At 34.2% G+C, this 27739-nt stretch overlaps 1 protein-coding gene across 2 annotated transcripts in view; it reads right to left on the bottom strand.

Annotated features, from left to right (window-relative positions):
- The window catches only part of LOC136036511 (uncharacterized), a 97730-nt gene extending 70264 nt beyond the window's left edge, over window positions 1–27466 (bottom strand). For both annotated transcript variants that reach the window (XM_065718803.1, XM_065718804.1), the window contains exons 1-5: window positions 27319–27466; window positions 22271–22409; window positions 7475–7707; window positions 2355–2493; window positions 207–403 (exon numbers count right to left, since the gene is read on the bottom strand). In XM_065718803.1, coding sequence (XP_065574875.1) covers window positions 207–403; window positions 2355–2493; window positions 7475–7707; window positions 22271–22409; window positions 27319–27406 — 796 coding nt within the window. In that variant the 5' untranslated portion in view covers window positions 27407–27466. The remainder of the gene's footprint in view (window positions 1–206; window positions 404–2354; window positions 2494–7474; window positions 7708–22270; window positions 22410–27318) is intronic.
- Window positions 27467–27739: the final 273 nt, after the last annotated feature.

Raw genomic sequence — 27739 nt, 5'->3', positions numbered from 1 at the left:
CTGCAGTACCAAATTGACTGGACACTTTTCATCGCTTTTTCGACTATATTTTTCCCTGGAACCTTTATACGCATATATATATATATATAGCCAACCCATTCCAATTTTTTCTAATATCTATAACATGCTATTTAATTTTGTTTTTATTAATCAAATTTACTAGCACTGATTCAATACCTACTGAATACCTTAATTGAAATACTTACTACTTTTATCCAAAGAATATCCAGGATAATTGCTTCTATTTGTTGAACTAGAGATTTTTTGATTGATGCAATTGGAGCTGGTTTTTTCATGAATGTTGGAGTCCGAATCGTAAATGGAATTTTGAAAAAGACTGACAGTGCGTGAACTCTTATCACTCAGCTGGCAATTGTGCTCGCTATCTATCTTTGTTGTGGACCTAGAAGAAGTGGACCTAAAAAAGCCACTCAGATTCATATTTTACTCAAAAGGTCATAATGAAAATATAAACAGTCATATTTAATAAGAAAACCTGTCAATCAGTTTTAAACTCCCAAAAGAAAGACTAAATTTACAGGTACACAATATTGTCGTGACTGAAAACAAAAAAATGTATCTTATTTTTTCATAATTTTATTCGATAGCAAAATCACCGCGGTTACCCCCATAAATGTTGAAACTTCTAAAGAAATTATACTAAGCCATTTACCATGCTGTTCTTATAGGGAGGGCTATCGGGTTTAATATGTTCTATCGGACCTTGAACCTCCTGGAATAGAATACCCTACTGATTCTCCTTTTGAAAATAGTCTAGTGAAAGATTTGTTTTATTTATCCAAAAAAGTGTAAGAAATTAATTAGTTTTAGGTGTTTACAGTGCTTAGTTGTTACTATGAATGTCCAAAATTGGTATATGTTGACGTTCACTGGTGAATCATGAAAATTCTAAGGCTTAAAAAAACTTTCTTAGAAAATTCTAGTAGGCATTACAAAATTTTAAGGCCTAGTTTGTCATTTGTGCTTTACAGAAAACTGCACATTTCTTGAACAGTCTTGAGAAGAACTGACAAAGCTAATTTGAATAGTTGATATGTAATGAAATACATCGTTCAAAGCTCATCAGTTAAATTTTTTTATTTTACTGTAACTTTCACTCTATTTTCAATGTTATACTAAGTACAAAAGAAAATATTTATAATATAATTCGTTTTCAGTTAGACACCAATTACACAGGCTCTAAACTTTTACAGTTAGGGAAGGGAGCAGTATCTAAACTCTTGTTTGTGGTGATCTTGTTCGTTTTAAGCTTAATTTGCTTATTCAATTTGAGTTTGAATAGTTTTAGGATTTATTTATTCATTTATAATAGTACCTATATAATAGTGCTAATATTGATGACTAGTATTGACTAGCACTTGCATTCATTTAGTAGTTTTATATTTGGTTGTTACGACTGTTTGTTTAATTTCGGTTCGTTTTGAGTTTTATTTCTTCTCTAGTTGTAAAAAGGTTTTGTTCGGTATAAGTTAAATTTGCATGTTTAATTTTAGTTTTATTAGTGTAAATTTATTTATTTACTTATATTAGTACTTGTTGTGTTTGTTGATTGTTCATTTTATTTCTGCTTGTTCGGGATTTTATTTATTCTTTAATAGTAATTTTTGGTCGCTTTGAGTTTGAATTATTATAGGATTTTGTTTATGCTGTTCTTAAGTTTAACATGGCCTTTACTTTACTCGGAAATACTTCTGTCGACAGTTTATTTTCCTTAGTAAACGGCAGCAACTAAACCCTGTGCTATTAGACCTTCTCTTTATCTTTTGAAGCGGAAAATATTTCATTTAACAGTCATATTATGACTCATCAAGTCTGTAAGTATTTTTCTATTTTGTTGATTTCTTGTTCTCAGTTGATGGAGTACATTTTAGCAAAAACTTAAACTCTTACCTTTTTCACAACTTCTAAATTACAGAAGAAGATTCAGAAATGTGAGTTCTAAGTGGTTGAATAAAAACAATAGAAAATTTCTTGCTATATCTTGCTCAACTTTAACAGATAATTTCATTTAATTTTTCTTTAAAGTTTACCGTATTTACTGAAAATATTCATACGGTGGGCCCAGATTACTTCCAATTTTACGTTTTCTTCCTTTTATGGCATAAAAATTGCGATGTTATAATTTTTGCACTAAGGTCAAAAGGTTGTGACAACTAATCCATGCATTTAAGTATCTTCCCACCCACAGTGGCTTTTTTCAACTGATTAAGTTTCGTTTTCTTTGTAGCGAAGTATTTTTTAGAGTTTTCATTATTTATCTTTTCCTACTTTTAATGTTTGTTATGAAATAATTATATGAAAGAACAAGAACAAATAAGTGAAAGAATACTTACTGGTAACTGAATAGCTGGCAATTGAATCTTTTTGTTTCCATACATTCCTCCTCGCACTCATTTATAGATTTGACCCGTAGGCTTTCCCGGGTCAAAAAACCAGACAATCGGTGTTTCTCTTTTATTTTCTGAAAACAACCTGAAAAAATTCTAGCAATATTGATAAGAAATAATTATTCAAATGTTTAGGTAAAATTGTTAGTATATTCAACTCACAACGTCGTGTTTCCCTTTTTCTGAAAGCAACATGAAAAAATTCTAGTAATATTGATGAAAAATAGTTATTTAAATGTTTAGGTAGAATTGTTAGTATATTCAACTCACAACGTTATCTGGGCTAAGTACTAATTAAAAAAGTGACGAAGCTGTAAGGACCTTTTATTTGGACAATCCATTTTAAAAGACTCGTATTGAATTTAGCAACAAGATAATTCTGTGATTATTTTATGTCTCATCGTCTACTCTGTTGATAGAAGAGCCTTAGCTAAGGTCTTATCCTTGTATGGTATACCAGACAAATACATTAAAGTGATTAGTCCTAACGAGATCAGTGGGAACAGTGAAAATGTTAAAGTACAAGAATGAAGTCTCAAGGTGTTTTTTTGCAAAAAGCTTGGAAGAATAGGAAGATAAGTCTGCAAAGCAAGATTAGAATATTGGAAGGTACAGTAATGGCAGTGGTCAATTATGGATCAGAAGTCTGGGCGCTCCGAAAACCCGATGAAGATTTACTAGATATTTCCCAGAGAAATTACCAGCGGATTGTTCGGGATAGCCATCTGACTAACCGTATTTCAAAGAGTAGACTGTAAGAAAAATGTGATTTAATTCCGCTTTCTAGGGCTATAATAGAAGAAAGAATAAAGTAGCTAGGGCCTGTTCTGCAGAGGGAGGATGACAGATTGCCGAAGACTCTTTTTCGGCCAACTGTCCAAGGTTAAACAGAAAGCGGGGCGTCCTCGTCTGGGATGGGAGGATGTCATAAGAAATATTTAAAGGAAATGGGAACTTCTAAAGAGGGTGCGAAGGATAGATTGCAATCGAGGAGGAGTGTGCGCAGCTGTGTTGAACTCAAGTGTCTAGGCGCTGCGGTGAGTTGTTACTAGTGATAGTAGTGGAATCTGGGGTCTTACCAAAGTACTTTAGCTTAAACGGTGGGGAGGCTAATATTCCTTCCTTTAACCCTAGGCTTTTGTATTCAATTTCAATATTCGTAAAAGAATCTTTGAACTGATAAGGGCGATGGATGTTTAGTCGAAACTTATTGGTAATGCTGAGTGGGAAGCTAAACTAAACCAAAAGAAACTTACGCATCCAGGGTACCAGCAGTGTGAATCTACAATATCTCAGAAAAAGCTTAGGGCATGCCTTTTAGAGAGTATCAACAGGGTTGTTGAATTAAATTAAAACATGTTAATTGTATACGAGTTTTCAAAATGGTGTAAATCAAATATGATTGCATATAGTTCATTTTCTAGTTGACCTATTGAAAAATAAAAACAATACGTAAACTTATTCCCGTAGTACCAACATGCCAGAGACTATACATTGCCAATACGAGAATTTGAGAAATCAGTCACTTGACATATATATCACACCAAACAACAAACATACGTTTATCAAATAACATTAAGTAGAAAAATTAAATAATCAACAAAGAAACATAAACTAAACAACGAAAACATGTAAATAATTTTTTCATCTGCTTCATAACTCCTTTTTAAATATTTGATTCAGAACAAGATTAGTGAAATAGATTCTGTTATATAAGCGGGCAATTTAAAATTACTCAACATACGAAAATAAGTAAATCATTTCCAAAGATTATTGTGTCAAATGGGACACATGCCTTATTCACGAAACATTAAAAAGAAAAACTACAAAAGGTACTTTAATCTACTCAATAAGATTTTTCTTAATATTGATTTTGGAATGAAATCAGCGAAACTGATTCTATTATATAGTTGGGCAAAAGTCCCATACCTCTACACCAAGATGTGGTAATTATAGTGCAGCTCCATGGTTGTGGCGCACTTCTGAAACGAGTAAGTTATTTTCAGAAAAGGTCTTACAGCTTGGAGAATATATTTTTTAGCAATATTTAAAGCTTTGCCAGGCGGAATGAATCACCTGTAGATTATTTTTTTTGAAAAAAAGAGTTTTTACTGCCAGATTTTGTGTTACTTAGATTTTACCTGAATTAAAACTAAGCGAATTAGACCAAGGAGTGCATCCACACTCTATATATGGAGAAACGGAAGCATAATATAGAGTTTTAAGTACTTCATGGGAAATAAAATGCTTTAGTCTATTTAAAATAGCTGTCCCACGGGAAATTTCAATGGAAAGTGCCCTCACATGATCTATCCATGTAATTCTTTCATCAGTAATCATTCCCAGATCTTTGAAATTGGTTACCCTTTCCATCACTATCTTTCCAATGAAAGCATTTTATTTGTTTCTAAATGTTTTATATTTGAACAAAATTAAGTTTTTTTTCTTTAAACATTTAATGCTAGTTGGTTCATTTGCAAATAACTAGACAATTGAGCTAAAGTGGTTTCCATAATAGCAAATAAACTATCTGCTTTATAAAATCTAAACAACATGTTTGTGGCATCAGCATATGTTATTAGTAAGAAATGTGTTATAAATTCTTTTATTTTCGAAACACATATCAAATAAATAGTGTGCTTAGGATCTAACTTTGGGGAATACAAACCGGAAAATTTAGTTTATTTAAATTTTATATTAATACCTCGTGATTAACAGTATCGAAAGCTTTCGAAAGATCCCGAAAAATACCAGTGTCATGAATCCAAAGTCCAAAAATTCCTTAATATATACAATAAAATAATATACAGCATGAGCTGTGAAATGAACATTTCGAAAATCATATTGGCTAGACAACAAAATTCCATTTTTAACTATTAAATTCGTTATTCTGTCATATATTACATGTTCCAATAGTTTCAAGAATACTGGTAAAATTCAAATATGCCTACAATAGTAATTTGGGATTTATCGCCCTTCTTATATCTAGGCAATATTGACTTTTTTTCTGTTGCTTGGAAACAATTTCTTTTTCAATGAAATGTTTAATCATAAGAAAAGAAAACATGACAAATAACTGGGAAAATTTATTTTGATGCTCTTTTTGGTTTTCTATCAACTTCCAATGATTCGGAGAGACCAAGCGATGTAAATGTATTTTTTAACTTATGTATTTGTATTATACTACCCGAAGTGAAAAACTGAATTAACTGTATCCAGCACAAGTACAAGTTGTTTTAATTGGCCTAACATTTAATTGACCGATTTAAACCTGACCTAACTTATCAAAAATAAGTACAAAATCCATTAGCAATGTCCGTATCTTCTTTTAGTAAACCCCTATCCAGGAAGGTAATAACATTTGGAATTTCTGCTTTTTGTTGTTTCTTTTGAGGTGGATGTATCCCATTTATTATTTTCCACGTTGCTCATACATTATTCTTATACAATTCAAAAACTGAATAATAATATTTCCTTTTAATTCTCGTTTCTTTTTGCCACAGTAGCCTGTTACTCCTTGTAAAGTTTATCATTTTCAAAGAAAGGGAATTTTATGCTCTTTACGTAATGGCTTTTTCTTAATTTTATCATGTTTTCATCTCAGAAGTGATCCAAAGTGGTTCCTAACAGACATGCCACACAACATGAATGCCACTCAAGATGAACCCATGAATTGAAGAATTTTATCCATAAATAATGAAGATGCACTTGGTAAGTCATCCATTGACTTACCATTGACCTACATTTTTTGAATGCGACACAACATGATCCCATGAGTTGAAGAATTTTATCCATAAATAATTAAGGTACACTTGGTAAGTCATTCATTTCATATACCTCTTCCCAATCTATATTAGAAAGAACGGTATTTAGTTTCTCACAATTTTTAGTATAAAAAAAATCCTTGAGGGTTATGGCTGACTGTCTTTAAACTGTGGCTATTTTCAATTTCTTGCTCGTTTATGCTTAATAAGATATGAAGAAATAAAATATTCCAAAAATTTTACTCGCTCATACAATATCTTCAGCAAAAATTATTGATTAACATAGGAATCAGCAAACTCGCACGAGTTGGAACAGTAATCAAAAGTAAAAGATCAGCCAATAGCATAGAAGTAAGAAATTCTAAATTCTCAATATTACACATTTCGGTTTAGTTCAGAATCCCAGGAAAATTTTGTTCTTTATTTGCATATTTTATCTTAAATTCCACCCTTGCATAGGAGATTAATACTACATTGACAAAGGCGATGCAGAGGCCATCTAGCTGTTTATATGCAATTACCTCACGCATCCAAAGCGTGAAATCAGTGGCATTTCAACGTTTTCATCTGCAAATTGTCTGTGTCTTTGAATGATTAAACAAAAAAGTTAGGATTGTTTTTCAATTGAAACTAAGAATCAAAATTACAACTTTAACGAAAAGAAATTATTACGAAATGGGGAGGATACCCTCTCCATAATACCTCGCACTTCACACTAAAGCTATTTAGAATGTTCAAAAAGCTATCTTGTTCTAAATTAACGAATCTTGTGTTTCACTTTTTGCTCGATAAGGATTGGGATACAAAATCATACTTTAGCGTAAAGATGTCTGAAAAATGTCTGTTTGCTTCCCTATTCTATTTCAAAAACTAAATAAACCTTAAAAATTCGCTTTCCTCGAAGGATTGCTATTTAGAAACGAAATTTTAATGTACGCTTTTATACTTAGTTTAGTTAATGTGATTTTAAGAATAAATGCTCCTAATGACATTCCAATATTTTGAAAATCAATGGGTAAACAGAATACTTGTAATGACTAAATGAATATGTTTATTGTAGTCTAAAATGCTTCCAATTAAGTAATTACTAAACTTTAGCATAAAAGGTGAGACTTCGGGCTTTTTAGACCCCTTTATGCATGGGATAATTTAGCAGTTCCATTTTTCTAATTTCATTTAAGGAATAAAGTAATTTGTATAAGAAAAAAAAACAGAGCTAAGGCTAACATTATAACACGGAATAAATGAAATTAATCTTTTTGTTCCCTCTTTGGTTCCCTCTTTTAAAACATAACTACGTACCATTTGTTGACTTTAGTTCAGGCTTATGATGGTCCAAGTATAGATAGTCTTGGGACGGTGACCCGTACGTAAAAAGAACACGGTCACTGAAACCCGTGTCTTTTTGACATTCATTACCTCTGCCGATCTTTTCGTAAAATACAGCATCTTTGTCTTCAGATGACAAGGTTATGCCAATGCGGCCATTTTCGCTAATAAGCTCACACTTCAATATGGATGTGTTCTTTTGCTTTCTGCAAAAGTGGAAAAAAACATTTTACAAAAATTCATAGGCAGCGCAATAGGCAAGAGCGATGTGGGCGCAATTTTTTTTTCTTTTTTTTTTACAATAGGGCTGAACTGCTATTAATGCTACTACAACTATTTCTACTATGCAAGCTAAGAGTATTAAGGTCAAGCTGTCATGGGGTATTTAGGGGAATGTTGAACTAAATTAAAACGAATCATGAGCAAGAAGATCTTTAAAAAGGTGGCACAGAAATATTTGAAGAACGGCTTACATTATTAACTAAGACCTTTAAGGTTTAAGTTGTGGTGGATTTTGAACTATTTAGAAGGCATTACTTTTATACTATTATACTACCACTACATCAAGTAATGACACGATGGGCATTATGGTCAAACTTTTAGGCAACGTTTTGGGGGAGTAAAAACACTATATGCATCCGGGTTTTCGAAAGGACATATAAGCAATATCATAGGAAGTACCGCTCTGTACTAGCTAGAAATACCATTGAAAATTTCAAAAAAGCTAATTCGATTGAAAATTGAAAGTTCTAAAGCTATATTTAAGAGTCAAGAGAGATTTGAGGGCCAGCAGCCCTCCTCCCAATCCCACTCGTCTTAATAACACATCCAGTCAAAATTTTTGGATACCCATTTTGTTCAGAAGAGTAGAACATTCCGGTAACTATGTTTTTAGAGATATTCGGTATTTCAAACCCCACAATTATGCAATTGGCCCATTATACTTTAGTATTAAATGTTGCTTTAAAACTAAATCAAAAGGCACTGAGTGTATAGCTGCCAATAAAAAACCTCGGGATTATATCGAGAACGATTGGAGGTATTAATTTTTGGGGCTACTGTTGTTACTACTCCTGCTCATACACATAAATAAATCAAAAGAGTTTAAGTGTATCCAGGTTGTCAAAGAGCAGAGATAAATTTTTGGGGAACGATAATATGCTGTTGTTTTATTAAATGAACTTGGAGAGGCATAAAATTAAACTAAACAATATTATCTGCGTCAGAATTGAAAATTGTTGAAAAAGTTTCTAATTAAACCACCCTTTTGTTTCAGGAGTCGCTTTTAAAGAATTGGGTTATATTCAAACTTTTGCTTGAAGAGCAAGGTGTTGAGGAGGGGGCAACCCCCTAGATATACGAAATAATTTTTGTTCGTTTTAAGCTTTAATGTTGCTCCCTACTTTCAGTTGAAAAAAAACTTTTTTCTTATTTGATAACTGATCTTTTTTAAATAATACTAGGAAATATGGCCCCACCTCCTCAAAGAAATCCCCTCTTGACGGAAATATCCTCTAGGCAATTAAATCCCGACGAAAATATACCCCAGACAATTGCCCTTTACGACTTCGCCCGTATGATTTAGATGGGAAAGAGAAAGCAAGACATGTAAAAAGAATTTTGTAGATAGATTCAGGTGAATTCCTCCAGTGAAAAAATATCACCTGACAAGTTCGCCCACTGGATTCTTCCCTCCCCACGAAAATTTCCCCCGGGAAAATACTCTCTGCAGGAAATTCACCCCCCACAAAAAATGTATATAGCCTATACTTCTCAATAATAAATACAATGTGTAAACAATGAACAAATGGACAATGGGAGCTGAGAGAGGTCATGTTATATCCAAAGGCATAATTATTTGACCTTTCAACTACGATGAACAAAATAGCTATTTCAAAATTTAACCGGGCAATTTGGGGATAAAATGGTGGAGGAGGGGGTGTTGTTGCCCTCTAATCTTTTCAGTAACTTAAAAAAGGGCTCTAGAACTTTCAATTTACATTCGAATGAGCCCTTTCTCAATATTCGAAGACCACTAGGTCGATACGCTCACCCCTGAGAAAAACAAAACAAAACAAAAAAAATAATAAACACACATCCGTGATCTTTCTTCCTTCAAAAAAAAATCCACATTTTTATAAGAAGTTAACCTCTGAAATAACGTTCGCTAACATTCTAAATTTGATGATGTGATTTTCATTAAGATTTTTCGACTTTTAGGGGGTGTTTCCCTCCTTTTTGGAAAGTCAGGCAAATTTTCTTAGGGTCGTGGCATTTGATATGTAACAGTAAATTTAATGGAACTTACATATTTGCAATCAGCATAATAAGCCAATATTTTTGATATATCTATCTGTAATCAAAGTTCCGTTTCTTGGAGTTTCGGTTACTATTGAGCCGCATTGCTACTTACTTACGTTTCGTTACCACGGACTGTTTGATTAAATAAAAAAAGAAGTTTTTCAACTGAAAGTAAGGAGCAATACTAAAACTTAAAACAAACAGCTATTGTTACGTATATGAGAAGGGTTGCCCCCTTGTCAATACCTCGGTCTTTATGCTACAGTTTTTTTTAGTACTTTTAAAAAAGCTATTTACTCTAATTGACCGGCATTTGTGATTCAGGATTGAGACAAAATTCATTCTTTAGCGTAAAGAGCGAGGTATATACGAGGGGACAACCCCCTCATATATGTAATAAACTATAACATATTTGAGGGCGTTTGTCCTCTCCTCAACACCTCATTCTTCATGCTAAAGTTTTTTAATAGTTTAAAAAAAGCTTCTTTTTATTTTAATTAAATGAGCCTTGTTTTTCAGAGTTGTTTTTAAATAATTAGGTCATACTTCTAACTTTAGCAAAAAGAGTGAGGTACTGAGGAGGGGGCAGCTCCCTCCGTATATGTAATAATTTCTGTTCGTTTTAAGTTTTCATGCTGCTCCTTACTTTTAGTCGAAAAAAACCTTTTTCTCTATATAATCTATGATCGAATCTTAAATAATGCCTGAAAATATAGCTCCACCTATAGAAAAATCTTTGCTCCGCAAGGAGACAACATCCTCTAGACAAGGCAATCCTGGTAAAAATTTACCCAAGATAGTTACCCTTAAATCACCATGCGCAGGAATTTTGTATAGGAATTCTTGCAAATTTCACTAGTGTATAAGTTCCTCTGAAAAATTTACACCCTGAGAACTTTGCTCCCCATGGGAAATTCTCCCTCTTTAAAATTCCCTCAACAGAAATTCTGCCCCCATCCCACTTGAAAAATGTATGCATACTTTCAATACAAATGCTATGCGTAAAGAATTGGCAAATTTTATAACTTAAACACCTTTTCTCAGGGGCTCTGGGGGGGGGGGTCAGGTTGTTTCCAAGGACATAGTTAATCGTCTTATCGAGTATGACCACTGTGATCAATCAAGGTGGGGTCCTGAAACGTGGGTGCTCTGAAAGAACAAGGATGATTTAATAAATGCTTTCCAGAGAACTGCCTAAGGATTGTTTTGGGTACCCGTCTGACTAACTGTATTTCAAACAGTAACTTTTGCTAAAAATTTGGTCCTACCCTGTTTTCTAGGGTTATAATAAGAAAAAGGTTGGAATAGCTGGATTATTTTTGCAGATTGAAGATGATAGTTTTTGGCAAACCACCAAGGGCCGAGCGAAAAGAATCTAGTCCCAGAATGGAGTGGATTTGATGTTTTAAGCAAAGACTTAAAGGAAACTGGAACTTTTTGGGAGAGTGTAAAAGAGGGGGGCTTTAAATATAGTGGAATGAACGTGGAGCGGGCATAGCTTAGATTGCCTTAGAGAGCATGGTTCTGCAATAAGTTGTTACTAGTAGCAATACTTTCTTGCTCTCCAAGGGTGAAAGCGGGCGTTCATATTAGTTCTGAAAGAGGTTTAGAAAGGAAGGAGATATCTATAATGTCGATTCATTATCATAGACTTGTTTGGGCTGGGTCTGTAACATTCGGGTGATAGCTCCCTTCTTATTACATAATTTTTGTTTGGGCAACGTAAGACCAGGTTTTTGCTTACTGTTTCTGGTAAGCAGTAAATAACGACTCTAATCAACTCTAAGAACTTAAGCTTAGAATTTAGTAAACATAGCAACAAAATCTGCTATTCATGCTAATTCTAATTTGCAAAATGTATTCACCACCTTTTGTACGTGATTCTCAAAAGTGTGCTCTAACCTAATTTTTTATGCGTAGGTTTTGTGTTTACTTTACTTAAATATAAGTAAGAATTATAAGGTTAAGTTTGAATTAACCGAAAAAAACTTACAAGCCTGAAGAAATTCACTCCAGTGGTGAAAAAAGGAAAAAAAACCTTTTGTAACTAAATTCTTTCATTTACAAATTGATTTCAATTTCAAATAAATCCTAGTTAACCCCATGCCATTCATTTCTTTCTAATTCAGTATTTTGCTTCTGTCACTTGATAAAACGCCAGCGAAAATGTTTTAATCCTCAGGCAAATTGATACGCTACCAATATATTTAAAAGCATTGATACATACAATTTAACAGCAAACATTGGGTGTTTATAGGGGCTGTTACCCCTTTCAAATGTTAGATACGCCGGAGCGTGATTTGTAAAACCATTAGAAAACAATTGAAAAAAAAGTTTGTTCTAATGAAAGTAAGGAGCGATATTAAATATTATGTATAGATAGAAACGTTGGATATGCTAAATAATATTACATATGCTGCCGCATATCTATGTTTGCAGTTCTATTCAAGTATCATTCTTAAGGAATTGGGAAAAAATTTAAGCTTTAGTGTAAAGAGCAAGGTACTGACGAGGGGGTGAACCCCCTCATATACGTAATAAAAACAGGTGAATACAGAAGTTCGTTACGTAAGCTAATTCGTAAGTTTCGTATATCTTCTAGTAATAAAAACGCTCGAAAAAAAAATAAAAGTTCCAGTTACCTTTTTTGTAGCCAAAAAAATTAGAGGATAACAAGGCCTCCTCCCCCACTCCTCTTTTCCCAATATAATTGGATCAAAACTATGAGAAAGCCATTTAGCCAAAAAAAAAAATGCAAATTTTGTTTTAATTATTCATCTGCGGAGAGCCAAAATCAAAACATGCATTAATTCAAAAACGTTCAGAAATTAACTATAAAAAGTTTTTTAACTGAAAGTAAGGAGCGACATTAAAACTTAAAACGAACAGAAATTACTTCGTATATGAGAGGGGCTGCTCCCTCCTCAATGCCCCGCTCTTTACGCTAAAGTTTTTTACTGTTTTAAAAAGTAGAGTTGAGAGAAAGAGTAAAACTTTAGCGTAAAGAGCGGGGCGTAGAGGAGAGAGCAGCCCCTTTCATAATACGAAGTAATTTCTGTTAGTTTTAAGTTTTAATGTAGCTCCTTACTTTCAGTTAAAAAAACTTGTTTTTTTTATTTAATCAGACTTAAGATTAATAATAATATTTCCTTAAATAGGGATTTAGGAGAATATTCACTGAATGCTCTATACACAAATTTAACTAAAAATGACCTTATGAAATATTATAAAAAACCAATAGATATTAACACAGAACCTTTCACAAAAAGACCTGTAAGGTCAGCAGCGAAAAAATCTAGGCAGGCATTAAAAACGTGTTTTTAAATAATTTTCTTTCATTTCAAAGAATTCCCTCGTTTCATAACAATTTATTTATCAGTCCTGTTTGAACTTCGCTGAGGTAAGGATGCTGGGACTGTTTTGAAAAAATTGTTCATTTTAGTTTTATTGATTTTGTACTCTTGTAAGTTGTTTTTTCTTATTTGTATTGCTGAGGACGGCCCTTGGACATAGGGCCGAAATATACATTCTAATTTGTTTCCCACTGTCTTACAAAATTCCCTATTGTTCTTCTTGTTTTCGGTGTTTACCATGAAAGCCAAATAACAAGATAGTTTAAAGGGATCGAAATACGAGTCCTCAGTTCGCTACCAAGTCTTACTCCCTTTGAAGCGAAAGATTCGCTTCACGTCTATCCACACATTAGTCTCTTTTCTTATTAAATATAAGAAAGCAAGTTTTTTTAACTGAAAGTAAGGAGCGACATTCAAACTTAAAACTAACAGAAATTACTTCGTATTATGAAAGGGGCTGCTCTCTCCTCTATGCCCTTTGCGCTAAAGTTTTACGCTCTTTACCCCGTATATGAAAGGGGCTGCTCCTTCTTTAACGCCCTGCTCTTTGCACTAAAGTTTGACTCTTTCTCTCAACTCTACTTTTTGAAAACAGTAAAAACTTTAGCGTAAAGAGCAGGGCGTTGAAGAAGGAGCAGCCCCTTTCATATACGGGGTAATTTCTGTTCGTTTTAAGTTTTAATGTAGCTCCTTACTTTCAGTTAAAAAAACTTGTTTTTTTGTTTAATTTCTGAACGGTTTTTAGTTAATCCATGTTTTGATTTCGGCTCTCCGCAGATGAATAATTAAAGCGAAATTTGCATATTTATTCATTTGGCTAAATGGCTTTCCCATAGTTTTGATAGAATGATTTTGCGAAAAAAGGAGGGGAAGGAGGCCCAGTTGCTCTCTAATTTTTTGGGTACTTAAAAAGGTAACTAGAACTTATAGTTTTTACGAAAGTTTTCATTAGTAAAAGATATACGTAACTTACGAATTAGCTTACGTAACAAACTTCTATGTTCGTATGTTTTTATTACGTATATGAGAAGGTTCGCCCACTCGTCAATACCTCGTCGATAACTCTTTGCATTAAAGCTTAAATTTTGTCCCCTGAATCACAAAGGCCGTATAATAAATAGTTGAAATTACTAAAAATCCTTTAGCGTAAAGAGTGAGGTATTAGGAGGAGGTGAACCCCTTATATGTGTAATATTTTCTGTTCTTTTTAAGTTTTAATGCTACTCCATACTTCCAGTTGAAAAAAACTTTTTCATATTTATTTTTTCATTGTTTTTTTAAATAATGCTAGAAAATGCTGCACCCCTTTATGGAAATCTTCTTCCCCCATGACAAATTCCTCCATGGAAAATTTCCCCCACATAGCCTCCTCTTCTCAACCCCCCTCCCGACCAAAAAATCCCCCTGAAAATGTCTCTACATTTCCCAATAACCATTAATATATGCAAACACTGGTCAAAATTTGCAACTTGCAGCCCCTCCCACGGGGACTGTGGGGGAGTAAGTCATCCCCAAAGACATAGTTATAAGGATTTCCGACTATGCTGAATAAAATGGCTATCTCAGAATTTTGATCCGACTACTTTGGGAAAAAAATGAGGGTGGGAGGGGGCCTAGGTGCCCTCTGATTTTTTTGTCACTTAAAAAGGGCACTAGAACTTTTCATTTCCGTTCGAATGAGCCCTCTCGCAAAATTATAGGACCACTGGGTCGATACGATCACCCCTGGGAAAAAAAAACAAAAAAAAACAAATAAACACGCATCCGTGATTTGTCTTCTGGCAAAAACTACAAAATTCCACATTTTTGTAGATAGGATCTTGGAACTTGCACAATAGGGTTCTCTGATACACTGAATCTGATGGTGTTATTTTCATTAAGATTATATGACTTTTAGGGGGTGTTTCACCCTATTTTCTAAAATAGGGTAGATTTTCTCAGGCTCGTAAATTTTGATGGGTAAGTCTAAACTTGATGAAACTTATCTATTTAAAATCAGCATTAAAATGCGCTTCTTTTAATGTAACTATTGGTATCGAAATTCCGTTTTTTAGAGTATTGGTTACTATTGAGCCGGGTGGCTCCTTGCTACAGTTCGTTACCACGACCTGTTTGATTTCAATTGCTTCTCGAACTACTTGCTTTATGCCTAGATCATTGCTAATAATGGCGGATTCTTCAAAGAGTATTTTGTGGCTAGGATTTTCGAAAACATGGCTGCTTAAAGCAGAATCAAAAGAAACGGAAGTAATATTAGAATTCAGAGCTTTGATGATATCACCTTTATGTTATTGTAGGCGTTTCTTGAAATTCTGATGGGCTCTCCATACATAGAATTTGCCACAGTCGCAGGGAATTTGATAGACACCTCTTTGGCGAGTAACTGGAGTCTTATCTTTACCAGAATTTAGAAGATTTATAATTTTCAAATTATTGGTAAATACAACATACAGATTATTTTGTGTACACACTTTTATAAGATTTCTAGTGATTTTTGGGATATATGGGAGGTAAATTATGTTTTGGGGCTTATCAGGATTTTCACATGGTAAATTATCGTTGGTTTTATGGGAGTGTCTTTTCACTCTACGGTAAATTGTATTATTAATAAATAAAAGAGGATACCCATTTCCAAAAAGTATGTCCCTGATTAAGTCTAGTTTAGCTGTGATGCAGGAATCAGAAAAAATGTTTAGGGCACGATCGACGACAGATTTACGACACCTCTTTTAACTTGTGTGGGGTGGGTTTAATTCAAAATGTAAATATCTATTGTTTTGTGTTGGTTTTCTGTAAATAGTAAAATTAAGTTCATCTAAGTTACGAATAATTAGAACATCTAGGGATGAGATTTTATTTGCAATTTCAATTTCTAAGGTAAACTGTAAATTCCTATCATATGTATTGAGGTGATCTAAAAACCCAAGTTCATTTTCCTCATAGTTCCAAAGTGAAAACGTCATCCATGTAACGTCCAAAAGACATGTTTCAAAAAATATGAATTTAATGCCCAATTTTCAATATGCTATACATCAGTGGTTCTCAACCTTTTTTTTACTCATGGACCTCTTTTCCCTTCTTTTTATCCTGGTGGACCCCTTCATAGCTATTGGACATAAGAACAATTTTCTATTCTTCACTAATATAAATTTTAAGGTTTTGATTATCAAAGAAATAGTATACGATTCAGCTTTATTTTTAAATGAAAACTAATTTAATACAAATAAAATATTCCACTATAATAATAATAATAATAATAATAATAATAATAATAATAATAATAACAATAATAATAATTAATAAGTATTATAATAATAATTAAATAGTATAGTATTAAATAGTATAATAATAATTAATAATTAATAATGAAGAGGGACTTCATTGTTACTAATTACTAGTTTCGGCGCAATGGTTCTCCTGTCCTCTTGTGTTTAACATTTTTCGAAGTTATTCCATTATTCATTCATTTCAATTTTTGTTAATTAAAAGAGGGCCTTTCCGAAGCCAAGAGCGGGGGGTTAGGGGGGCGGCAGCCCCCCACAACAAAAAACCTGTACAAAAGAGTCTTTAAAAGCGGGGGGTTTGGGGGGCGGCAGCCCCCCTACTGCCTCTCCTAATTCCTGTACGTTTTAAGGTTCGACTTTGGGACGCAGCCTCTTTAACTCTTTAAGAAAACGAAGTTTTTTTCATATTATTTCTGTACGTTTTTCTACAATCCATGGTGGATGTAATTTAATAATAATTTTCCATGGTTATTTTCTCCCTTTCTGTATCAATAAATTCAAACTGACAAAATTACCTAATTTCACAAATTTTAAAAAGTTAACAGCTAGTGGTTTCGATCCAACGACCTCTGGGTTATGAGCCCAGCACGCTCCCGCTTAGCCAAGCCGCTGTTACTGTCAGAATTTTTCAAACAAGTGATGTTATTACAAGAGAAAATTTTACCTTTAATGGGGAAATGGGTTTTTCTAAGCTAGAAAATCGGGGGGTTAATATTTTCCAACGAACCTTTCCAGGAAAATTACTCGGAGAATTCCGCGTCGAATGAGTCTTCGTACACCCAGATCCGATGTCGGCTGTGACCTGTAGGCGTGGCAGAAAAACAAAAAAAGGGTTTCTGTCATTTTTCTCAAATAAAAATTTTACGGATTAAGACAGAATTTTTTGAAGCTTTCAGTCAGTCTCACCATGTCGAGTTGATCATTTTGATGTACTTGATGTTGAAATTCGTAACTTTTAACAACAAAAAACTTAACATGGGCTCTTATAGGGAAATGGAGTTTTTCTAAGCTAGAAAATCGGGGGGTTAAGATTTTCCGACGAAACTTTCAAGCAAAATTACTCGGAGAATTCCGCGTCGAATGAGTCTTCGTACACCCAGATCCGATGTCGGCTGTGACCTGTAGGCGTGGCAGAAAAAAAAGAATATGAACATGAAGTGGCTATGCGTGGTTTCTGGAAAACAGGGAAGGAGTTATCAGATCGAGCTGAAATTTCTCGGATAAGCTCCTGGGCCCTAGGAAACCTTAACTTGTGAATTTCAGCCCTATCGGACAACGTTAAAGGGGGGCTGGGGTTGGTGGGTCGAAAATTTCGGCCAGATTTTCCCCATGAAGGAAAAGTCGGAGGGGGATGAAATTTGGCAGGTTTCTTAGTTGGAGCTCGGGCTACGAAATGAATTCCTCCCTAACCCTCTGAGACCACTGGAACCGAAGATCGCTTAACATTGTCGTGGTTCGCCTCTTTAAAGAGGCACGAGTGTGCCTCCTTGATTCTTCTCGGCGAATTTATTTATATTTGATTCTGTTGATGTTAATGATAGTCGAAGATCACCTCTTTTCATAATGTCAAGTGTATTGCGATCTTTTGATAACATTTGAGAAACACAACGCAATGCCGCTTCAACAAGATAAGATGTAGGAAAAGTAGTAGCGTAGAACTGTGCTTTATCCCAGAGCAAAGGGTACTTTGTAGCAACGTCGGTTGTTTTCCACATATTGTACTTTCCATCTTGGAATTTTGCACGCATTATTTCATCACTTTGTAATTCGATGAGGGGCTCCTGGGAAGATAATTCTATTTCGGCAACATTAACTTCGAAAGGAATTGAAACCCAAATCGGTATATCCATCCCGAGTAGGTCGCCCACCCGAGCTTGCATATCTTCATGTATATTTTCCAAATTATCACCAGATAATGCAAGATCTTCATCTTGCAAATCGCTGTTAACGCAGGCCAAACAAGGAAACTGTTCAAATGCACGACGCCTGATATTATTCTTATACAACTGTAGTTTCCTTAGAAAAGCAGCAATAGCACTTTTACTAGATATCAGATCAGAATTTTCTTGGAGCTGTTTATTAAGTGAATTAAATTTTTTAAATGTATCTGATAAGTAAAACACATCACATTTATTTGCAAGCAGTTTTGCTCCAAGATGTGTGTCAGAAAGAAAGGAAACAATAGAATCCCAAAGTGCAATAAAACGCTTAAGACAATTCCCCTTTGATAGCCATCTCACCTCTGTATGTAATAAATAAAAAAAAACTAATTTTTTTAGCTGAAAGTAAGGAGCGACATTAAAACTTAAAACGAACAGAAATTACTCCGTATATAAAATGGTTTGTCCCCTCCGCAATGCCTCGCTCTTTACGCTAAAGCTTTTAATTGTTTTAAAAAGCAGAATTGTGGCAAAGAGTCAAGTTTTTAATTGTTTTAAAAAATAGAATTGTGACAAAGAATCAAACTTTAGCGTGAAGAGCGAGGGATTGCGGAGGGGACAAACCATTTTATATACGGAGTAATTTCTGTTCGTTTTAAGTTTTAAAGTCGCTCCTTACTTTCAGCTAAAAAAATTAGTTTTTTTATTTAATTTCTGAACGTTTTTGAATTAATGCATGTTTGGTTTTGGCTCTCCGCACATAAATTATTAAAATGAAATTTGTATATTAATTCTTTTTTTGGCTAAATGGCTTTCTCTTAGTTTTGATCAGACGATTTTGACAAATAAGGGGCGGAGAAGGAGGCCTAGTTGCCCTCCAATTTTTTGGTTGCTTAAAAAGGCAACTAGAACTTTTAATTTTTAACAAACGTTTTTATTAGTAAAAATTATACGTAACTTATAAATTAGCAACTTACGTAACAAACTTTCATAATCTTATATTTTTATTATGTATACAAGGGGGTTTGTATCCTCGTTAATACCTCGCTCTTTACACTAAATCTTAAGTTTTGTCCCAATTCTTTAAGAGTGACCCCTGAATCAGAAAGGCCGTAGAATAAATAGTTGAAATTACTAAAAATACTTTAGCATAAAGAGCGAGGTATTTATCTCCTCCTAAATACCTCGCTCTTTATGCTAAAGTATTTTTAGAACCCCTCATATGCGTTATAATCTCTGTTCGTTTCAAATTTCAATGCTACTCCTTCCTTTCATTTGGAAAAACGTTTTCATGTTTATTTTTCATTGTTTTCTAATAGTAATGCTAGAAAATCATGCGCCCTTTTCCTTGAATTTTTCTTCCCCCATGACAGATTCCTCCAAGGAAAGATCCTCCAACATAGCCCCCTCCCCTCAGCCCCCCCCCCCCCCAACAAAATAAAATCCCCCTGAAAACGTCTGTACACTTCCCAATAACCATTACTATATGTAAACACTGGTCAAAGTTTGTAACTTGCAGCCCCTCCCCCAGGGATCGTGGGGGAGTAAATCATCCCCAAATACATAGTTATTATGGTTTTCGACTATGTTGAACAAAATGGCTATCTCAAAATTTTGATCCGTTGACATTGGGAAAAAAATGAGCGTGGGAGGGGGCCCAGATGCCCTCCAATTTTTTGGTCAATTAAAAAGGGCACTAGAACTTTTTATTTCCGTTAGAATGAGCCCTCTTGCGACATTCTAGGACCACTTGGTCGATACGATGACCCCTGGAAAAAAAAAAACAAAAAAAAACAAACAAATAAACATGCACCCGTGATTTGTCTTCTGGCAAAAAATACACAATTCCACATTTTTGTAGATAGGAGCTTGAAACTTCTACAGTAGGGTTCTCTGATACGCTGAATATGATGGTGTGATTTTCGTTAAGATTATATAACTTTTAGGGGGTGTTTCCCCCTATTTTCTTAAATAAGGCAAATTTTCTCAGGCTCGTAACTTTTGATGGGTAAGACTAAACTTGATGAAACTTATATATTTAATATCAGCATTAAAATGCGATTCTTTTGGTGTAGCTGTTGATATCAAAATTCAATTTTTTAGAGTTTTGGTTACTATTGAGCCGGGTCGCTCCTTACTACAGTTCGTTACCACGAACTGTTTGATACAAGCCGCCCAAACTTTTCTCCATTTTGCTTACAGAATTCACGAAAAAGGTGGTCTCGGAGAGAATTTGATTTAATATGGTTAACTACTTTTATTACAAAAGTAAGGGCATCATGCAGACATGCACTCATTTTCTTTGCAACTAAGTGTTGACGGTGTATCACACAGTGAACACAATATAAAGTGAACTGTAAATTACAGTAGAAACTGAATTTTTAAAAATAAAGAGCGTTCTGAGTTGGTTTTCTTCATGGACCCCCAATATCATTATGGACCCCCAATTTGTTGTGTTTTGCCTGTGGACCCCCGGAAACATTACATGGACCCCGGATGAGAACCACTGCTCTACATAAATATTCGCCAATAACCCGGAAAGAGGCGCACCAATGGGTAAGCCATTTATTTGTTGGTAGAAAGAATTACGGAATTGGAAATACATTGAATGCTTGTCACAAAGTTTAACTAAGGTCATTAAAACGTTGCAATCCAATCCTGCTGCTGAAACTTCTATTGAGTCATAATATTCATTTATTTTATTTTCTAATAATTTCTCGGATTCTGCTACATTAATATTTGTATACATAGACACAATGTCAAAGCTACTGATAATTCTATTTTCTGAAATATTTATGTTTTTGAGTTTTTCAACTAAATCAACCGAATTTCATATATAAGATTTTTGAGAATATAACAGTGTGGTCTTCGTCGTTATTTAGGCTTTCATGGTCCCCTCTCCAACTATCTCAGTCAGCGGGAGTATGAGTAATGGTATGACTTAATGTTTTTTCATAACATTGTAGTTATTTGTGTGTTACGATATATAATACACGCTCCTCGATTGCGAGGCTTATGGTTTTGCTGTTTCTCATTTTGTTGTTTTTCTGTTTGCGTTTTTCTCTTATCTAAGTTTTTTGTTTCCAACCTATATTTTTGTCTGTTTCAGTTTTTCCTGTTTCCAAAAAAGTGATAGTTCAAAAAACATCATTGTTTTCCTTACCAACTAACTGTCTGAAATCCATTGCAATGGGATAATTAAGCAAAATGAAAGATAATCAATCAAACGTAATTGATTACAGATTGCAATTAATTTGGATTTTTTTCGGGTTCCATTACAGGTGAAATCTCCTACTTGAGTGAGTGACGTAATCACCTCTTTGGGTGAGTCACAAGTTCAACAACACCCCAATTAGTGTTTTTAGTATGATTAATGATTCAGTAGGTCAGCCAAATAAATTACCATCAAATTTCAACTTTCATTTGTTACTTGGTTTTATTACAATTAGATCTAGTATCTCGAGTATCGATATGGTAGTTTCTTTGTGCAGCAGTTCCATCTTCGGGGTCTTTTTGTTCATTTTGTAAGTTGAATCGATAGTACCAAAAACGACACAAAAATACTTGAATCAAAATGAAACGATGATCATATAAGAGAAATGACAGTAAATAGTTCTACAGGGGTAGGCAGTAAGCCAAAGGTTGCTGAAATGTAATATAACACCTTTAGAAGTACCATAGCTTGGAAGTCTGAGCAGATTCGTGAAGTATAGACCAATCTATTGGGTCTAATGTTTAGCATAAAGCCCATCTCAAAGACGAGCCAGAAAAAGATATTTTCAAAGAAAAAATAATATTTCTGGAAATCTAACGTATTTTAAGTCATTTCACAGTTAACCATTTGGGTGACACACTAATAAGAAAATGTTGACAGAATCAGTTGATCAGGCAATTCGAAATATATAAGAAGAAGTGTAAACAAGCAGTTTAGCAAATAAAAGAGGGGCTCACTTGAAATTAAATCCTTTGCAATCAAATGAAGACTCCCTTGCACAAATTAGCTGGCAAGCTTCCAAATTTGTAACATCATGACTGCTTCTTACAAATTTTCTCTCTAACTTTCTTCCATAATTTGAACGCCGAAAGCAAACTATAAATATGAAATAAAGAGTTTGGATTAGATCTGCATTTTTTATTCTCCTTTTTTGTTTTTTTGTGGTAGAGGGCAGGATTGAGCTCATACAAAGTACCAAAAACAGACAAAGTAAATGAAAAATATAGTGATTATTTCAATAGAGTGGAGGGGGTACTTAGTTTAAGCCCATCTCCCCTGCACGGTAGTCCAGTTCGAATGTTTAACATTTGTTATAAAGATGCATCATTATCTGAGGCACGATTCTAAGTAGAAACATTGAGTAGCATTTTGGACATAAACAGGTTTAATTCCGTGTAGAAGGTTGCGAGGAACGAAGAAACGGTATTTATAACAGCTATGTTTTAGATATAATTTAAAAGGAAAACGTGCTGAAAGTGGGAATTCAAAAAGAGAGTTTTTTTTAAATTTTATGAGCGCACACTATTTTGATAAAGTCGGCAGGATAGTTGTTTCGCGTGCTTTATTTCTTTCATTTTTTCGTTTTTTTGCGTCCTAAGGGTTAATGTTCTTGATATGCCATTCGAAGAATGGGTAGCAGCATATACCCCTCCACCCTCAGAATCTGCCCCTCCAAAATACCCTCACTCTCTGGCGTTAACTTTGTCTGAAAATATCCCCCGTAGAAAATACTTCCTGGAAAATAGCCCCACCCCTGAGGAAAATAGCACTCCTTACGGAAAAGTCCCCCTCCTTGCATTAAATACTCCCCGTGGAAAATACCCTCTGGTAAATACCCCCCGGTAATAAGGCCCTAAAAGTTTGAGGATTTTATTTGACTCTTATTTGTTTTATTTTCTGTAGGTGGAAGGAATTTTGGTACTGGTGTATTATAGGCCATTCACTCAAGCGTCGCTCATTCTGTCACTTGTCTTTGACTTGTCTCACGCTAAACTGAAAGAAACGAACAAAGAAACCGTTTTTTTTTCGAGGTTACACATCGTAAACTTGAGTGAGTGGGGTATAATGCACAAGTTACGGAATTTTCCATTGAGAGAGAGAGAGCAGGATTTCCTGGTATTATTTAAAAACTATCAGAAATTAAATTTAAAAAAAAAGTTTTTTCAACTTAATGTAAGAAGCAACATCAAAACGTAAAAGGAGCATAAATTATTAAGTATATGAAAGGAGATGCCCCTTGCATAAGACCTATTATATATTTCTCATCTATTCTGTCATTTTGTTCGACTTGTCTCACGCTAAGCTGAAAGAAACTAACGAAAAAACCGTTTTTTTTTTCGAAATTTACACAGCTTAAACTTGAGTGAGTGGCGTATAATATCCAAGTGACAAAATTCCTCTACCCTACGGAAATTAAAAGAAAACTCAGATAAAATAATCAAATTTGGAAAGCCTTGTATGACTTGTCTCACGCAAAGCTGAAAGAAGTGAACGAAGAAACCAGTTTTTTCTCGAGTTCACACATCGTAAACCTGAGTGATTGGCGTATAAAAAACAAGTAACTGAATGTTCCATTGAGAGAGAGCAGGATTTTCCGGTAATAATTAAAAACAATAAAAAATTAATTAAAAAAACAGGTTTTTTCAGCTTAATGTAGGGAGCAACATCAAAACGTAAAGGAAGAAGAAATTATTAAGTATATGAAAGGAGTTGCCCCCTTCACACGACCTATTATATATTTCTCATGTATTCTGTCAATTGTGTTTAACTTATCTCACGCGAAAGTGAAAGAAACTAACGAAGAAACCGGTTTTTTTTTATCGAGATTTACGCAGCGTAAACTTGAGTGAGTGGTGTATAATATCTAAGTGCCAAAATTCCTCCACCCTACGGATATTAAAAGAAAACTCAAATAAAATGATCAAATTTGGAAAATGTTGTATGACTTGTATCTCACGCTAAGTTGAAAGAAATGAACGAAGAAACCAGTTTTTTCTCAAGTTTACACATTAAATTACACGTCAAGTTTGCACGTAAACTTGAGTGACTGGCGTATAAACAAGTAACGGAATCTTCCATCGAGAGAGAGCAGGATGTCCCCCTATTATTTAAAAAAAAACATTATTAAATATTATTATTTAAAAAAACATGTTTTTCAACTTAATGTAAGGAGCAACATCAAAACGTAAAAGGAGCAGAAATGATTAAGCATATGAAAGGAGCTACCCCTTCCACAAAACATACGAAAAACGAAAAAACGAAAAAACCATTTTTTATCGAGATTTACACAGTGTAGACTTGAGTGAGTGGCGTATAATACCAAAGTGCCAAAATTCCACCACCCTACGGAAATAAAAAAAAAACTCAAATAAAATGATCAAATTTGGAAAACCTTTTATGACTTGTCATACAAATTAAATAAGAATTATTCAGTATATGAAAGGAGCTGACCTTTTCAAAAGACCTATTATACATTTCTCATCTATTCTGTCACTTTTGTTCGATTTGTCTTACGCTAATTCTGTCACTTGTCATCTTGTCTCACACTAAGCTGAAAAAAAAACTAACGAAGAAACCGGTTTTTATCGAGATTAATACAGTATAAACTTGAGTGAGTGGCGTATAATACACAAGTGCCAAAATTCCTTCACTCTACGGAAATTAAAAAAGGAAAACTCAAATAAAATGATCAAATTTGGAAAGCCTTATATGACTTATCTCACGCTAAGCTGAAAGAAACGAACGAAGAAACCGTGTTTTCTCGAGTTTACACATCATAAACTAGAGTGAGAACTAGACTGGAGAGAGAGAGAGAGAGAGAGAGAGAGAGAGAGAGAGAGAGAGAGAGAGAGAGAGAGAGAGAGAGAGAGAGAGAGAGAGAGAGAGAGAGAGAGAGAGAGAGAGAGCAGGATTTCCTGGTATTATTTAAAAACAATTGGAAATTAAATCGAAAAAACAAATTTTCTCGACTTAATGTAAGGAGTAACATCAAAACATAAAAGGAGTAGAAATTATTAAGTAGCCTATATGAAAGGAGTTGCCCATTCCACAAGACCTACTATATATTTCTCATCTGTTCTGTCGCTTGTCTTTATCTTGTCTCACGGTAAGCTGAAAGAAACTAACGAAGAAACCGGTTTTTATCGGGTTTTACATAATGTAAACTTGAGTGAATGGCGTATAATACGCAAAAACCAAAATTCCTTCACCTACCGGAAATTAGGAAAACAAAACTCAAATAAAATGATCAAATTTGGAAAGCCTTATATTCCTCGGGGGAAGGGTATTTTCCGCGGGAGAGTTGGGGTATTTTCTATAGAGATTTTTTCAGGAAAGTATTTTCCTCGGGAGGTATTTTCCGGGGAAAGGGGTTCCACGGGGAGGAGGGAGAGGTGGGGGGTAAATACTAATGGTTTATTTTCGCAGGGGATATTTTCCAGGGGGTAAACGCCTAGAACCGTACAGAGTATGATGATTTTTTAACCACATTCTTGTCATCCAAGAATTTTTCAGGCATATAACAAACCACTATTACTCGGGTATTTTAGCTCCATGGTTCAGGCTTCTCAATTATTCATTCTGGGTCCAGCTTCTATTCAAAGAAAAAACGGAAAAACTAAGCATTTTAATTTTACAATTTTTATTCCTGGTGGAGGAGGGGTAATATGATCGTCATTTATGTTCAACCTCCAATCGGCTATATTGGAAAGACGATTAAATTTAAAAAGACAAAATAGACATAAAAAACTTGATTTTCCTAGAAACAAAATTTAAAAATTATTTTTGATTATTGCCCTTAGGGTAGGGAGGGGTCTCAGAAAAGGATGCAGAGAAGCTATATTTTGTATATTATTGAAAGGGTATTTTCTTTAATAAATGGTTATCTTAAGCCTCCATTTGGCTATACAGGAAGATGGATAAATATATAACAATGATTTTATTACGTGCTATACTATTAAGATACTTCTTGTTTACACTAACACTTTGACTAGAACTTACAAACAAAAAGTTCAACAAAAGTTCAACAAAAGTTCAAACAAGGTTCAACAAAAAGTTTCTAAATACTAACTTTCTCAGTCCAGCTGGCGTTCTCGCAAAGGTTGGAACGACAGAACAGAAGCTTTTGATTTACTTTTATAATAACTTTTTGGACATCTTCAGTGAAGTAAACCTGTATCATTATTACCGCTAACATGACTTTCAAACTTAAGCATACGGAAAATATTACTAGAGCGACAAGGAGATTGATACAATTTAAACTTAAAAGATTATAAGCCTAAAAAGCTCTTAGTTACCTCAAAATCGTTCCTGATGGATGTCAACTTTGAGTAAAATCTGCCGTTACAAGAGTTTAGAACTAGAACCCCCCCCCCCATGTGGCTGCCAATCGACTACACGGAATATAGCCCGTCGGGTTATTACAGCCCACAAAGAAAACTCAGCCTACTTAACAGACTTACCTTAACCAGAACTTAACACTTGAAAGAACTAGCACTTTGACGACTGAGCTGACGTTTTTTCTGAGTTTCTCGACAGTTTTATAACAGCTCTTCCTAAACAACAACAAAGGGTCGTTGAAAACACAGCAAAATGTTCAAAAATCCAATAGAAATTACACGAACAGATTCAAAAGTTCCAACAGCCTGTTTTTTTTTTACCAAAAATGAGTGTTCCTTGTTTAGTTAAAGCAGCAAGGGGGGTTTAACCCCTCCTCAATACCTCACTCTTTGCGCTAATTTTTTTTAGAACTTAAAAAAAAACCTTCTAATTAAACGGTCGTCACGTTTTAGGAGTCTTTCTTAAATAATTAGAACAAAAGTAAAAATTTGGCATCGTTTCTACCACGCTTTGTACGCGCCACCTGATATATCTAATTTCTGGAAATTGGTACTCCTTCGGATTACAATTATATTCCTAAGAACTTCGGGCTATTACCCGATAAGACATTTGGCTATTACCAAACATTACATATTACAGATGAAAATATAGAGTCTATGACTATTACCTTTACCCTCATCAATTAAAATGACCGTTCCCGTAGGTCCTCCCATAGTAAAAGATAATATAAACATCCAAACTACTAGTAGATACATATCTTTAGTTCATTTAACCAACATCCAAATTATGACTGAAGTATATTTCCTAAAATGATATTTGAAAAAATTAGTTTGTAGACTTGTTTTTGGTGTCCTTGTGATTTGCCAAAACAAAGACTTCTTCAATTAATCTTTGGCGTATTTCCTTCAAAATCCTTGTACCGTTTCATCCGGAAGAAGGTGAACACACTTTTCTTGTAACGCCTCAATCAGATTGAATCATTAATCTAATGACAAAGGAGTTGGAAATAGAACGGAGAAATTTATGGGATGGGTTCTTGGAACGCTTGAAAATGACGTAAAATTTTTTTTAGCGATTTTTCAAGGTTC

Source organism: Artemia franciscana, chromosome 15, assembly GCF_032884065.1.
Source record: "Artemia franciscana chromosome 15, ASM3288406v1, whole genome shotgun sequence".
In the NCBI taxonomy this organism is placed as follows: domain Eukaryota; kingdom Metazoa; phylum Arthropoda; class Branchiopoda; order Anostraca; family Artemiidae; genus Artemia; species Artemia franciscana.
The sequence above is the reverse complement of the archived record's forward strand: the minus strand, read 5'-3'. Positions and strand labels throughout refer to the sequence as shown.